The following is a 1,011-nucleotide window of genomic DNA, read 5'->3' as shown; positions in this document are numbered from 1 at the left end:
AATGTATTATTTTTAAACTATTAAAACTAGACATAGCTATCAACGCTCCACTACTTGTACTAGTGGAGTAGAAAATCTGAACGGCTGCGTCCGACCATGTCTGTAAAAAAATCGAATTGATTTGCTTTTTGACCCCGACGTTCTTATGATGATATCATCTGCTCATGAAATGGTAGAAAGAGTTTTGCTGTTTATATTTTAGTCCGAAACATCTGCAGCTTATCCAGTCTCTGATAGCTATTTTGGCAGTTTTTGGTGTATCGGTCTTTTTATATTCATGTATTGAAATACGACGGATGTTTACGACCTATGTATGTGCTTCACTTTGGGCCAATGTACACTCTAACGTTGTGAGCAATGGGGACAATGTTGCTTGCACAGGGATAATAACTACTAAATTTCAATTTCCAACGCACACTGACTGACTGTAGCACGCGGGGCTTCAGCGGGAATCGGTGCTTAATATCTCAACCCTGTAAGCAAGATAAACTGGTAATTGTGGATATTCACTCATACTCATATTGGATTTATGAGTTAATCATTGTGTAACACTTACCGAAGGCTCGGCCAGCAGTTCTACTTTAGGATTAAGGTAATAGGCGATACCGTCTTGATATCCGGTAAGAGTTACCCCCCTTATCAATAATACTGTCAGTAGAATGTAGGGTAGAATGGTAAACACATACACTGCCTGAAACAATCAAAATACCACACTCCCTTACCAATATTAACGCTATAACAAATAAATAAACCAAGTACTAACGATCCGAACCGCAAAATAAAACCCGAAATCCAAAACAACATTTTGGTGAAACATTTGAACACCAAATAACTCTGATCATAGTAGCGTTCTTAGGAAACATTAGGTGGGGGGGAGACGTGCAAGGGCCACAAAACTTCATGTTTCAATATGTAAAACGATAAAATATTTGGAAGTGGCCAGCATTCCCCCTTCCTTTTAAGAAACACCACTGCTTACCAACAGTATTATAATCAATATAACTCTGATCA

The 1,011-nt window shown here is 38.4% G+C and overlaps 1 protein-coding gene across 1 annotated transcript; it reads right to left on the bottom strand.

The window, feature by feature from the left end:
* Window positions 1–19: 19 nt before the first annotated feature.
* Window positions 20–685, bottom strand: LOTGIDRAFT_71107 (hypothetical protein; the record flags this gene model as incomplete). The annotated part of the gene is made up of 2 exons (XM_009067364.1): window positions 20–100; window positions 557–685. Coding segments are annotated over 2 exons (210 nt in total), but the record flags the coding sequence as incomplete, so codon positions are not given.
* Between the last annotated feature and the right edge of the window lie 326 nt (window positions 686–1,011).

The sequence above is a fragment of the Lottia gigantea genome, assembly GCF_000327385.1.
Source record: "Lottia gigantea unplaced genomic scaffold LOTGIsca_8149, whole genome shotgun sequence".
Classification (NCBI taxonomy): domain Eukaryota; kingdom Metazoa; phylum Mollusca; class Gastropoda; family Lottiidae; genus Lottia; species Lottia gigantea.
The sequence above is the reverse complement of the archived record's forward strand: the minus strand, read 5'-3'. Positions and strand labels throughout refer to the sequence as shown.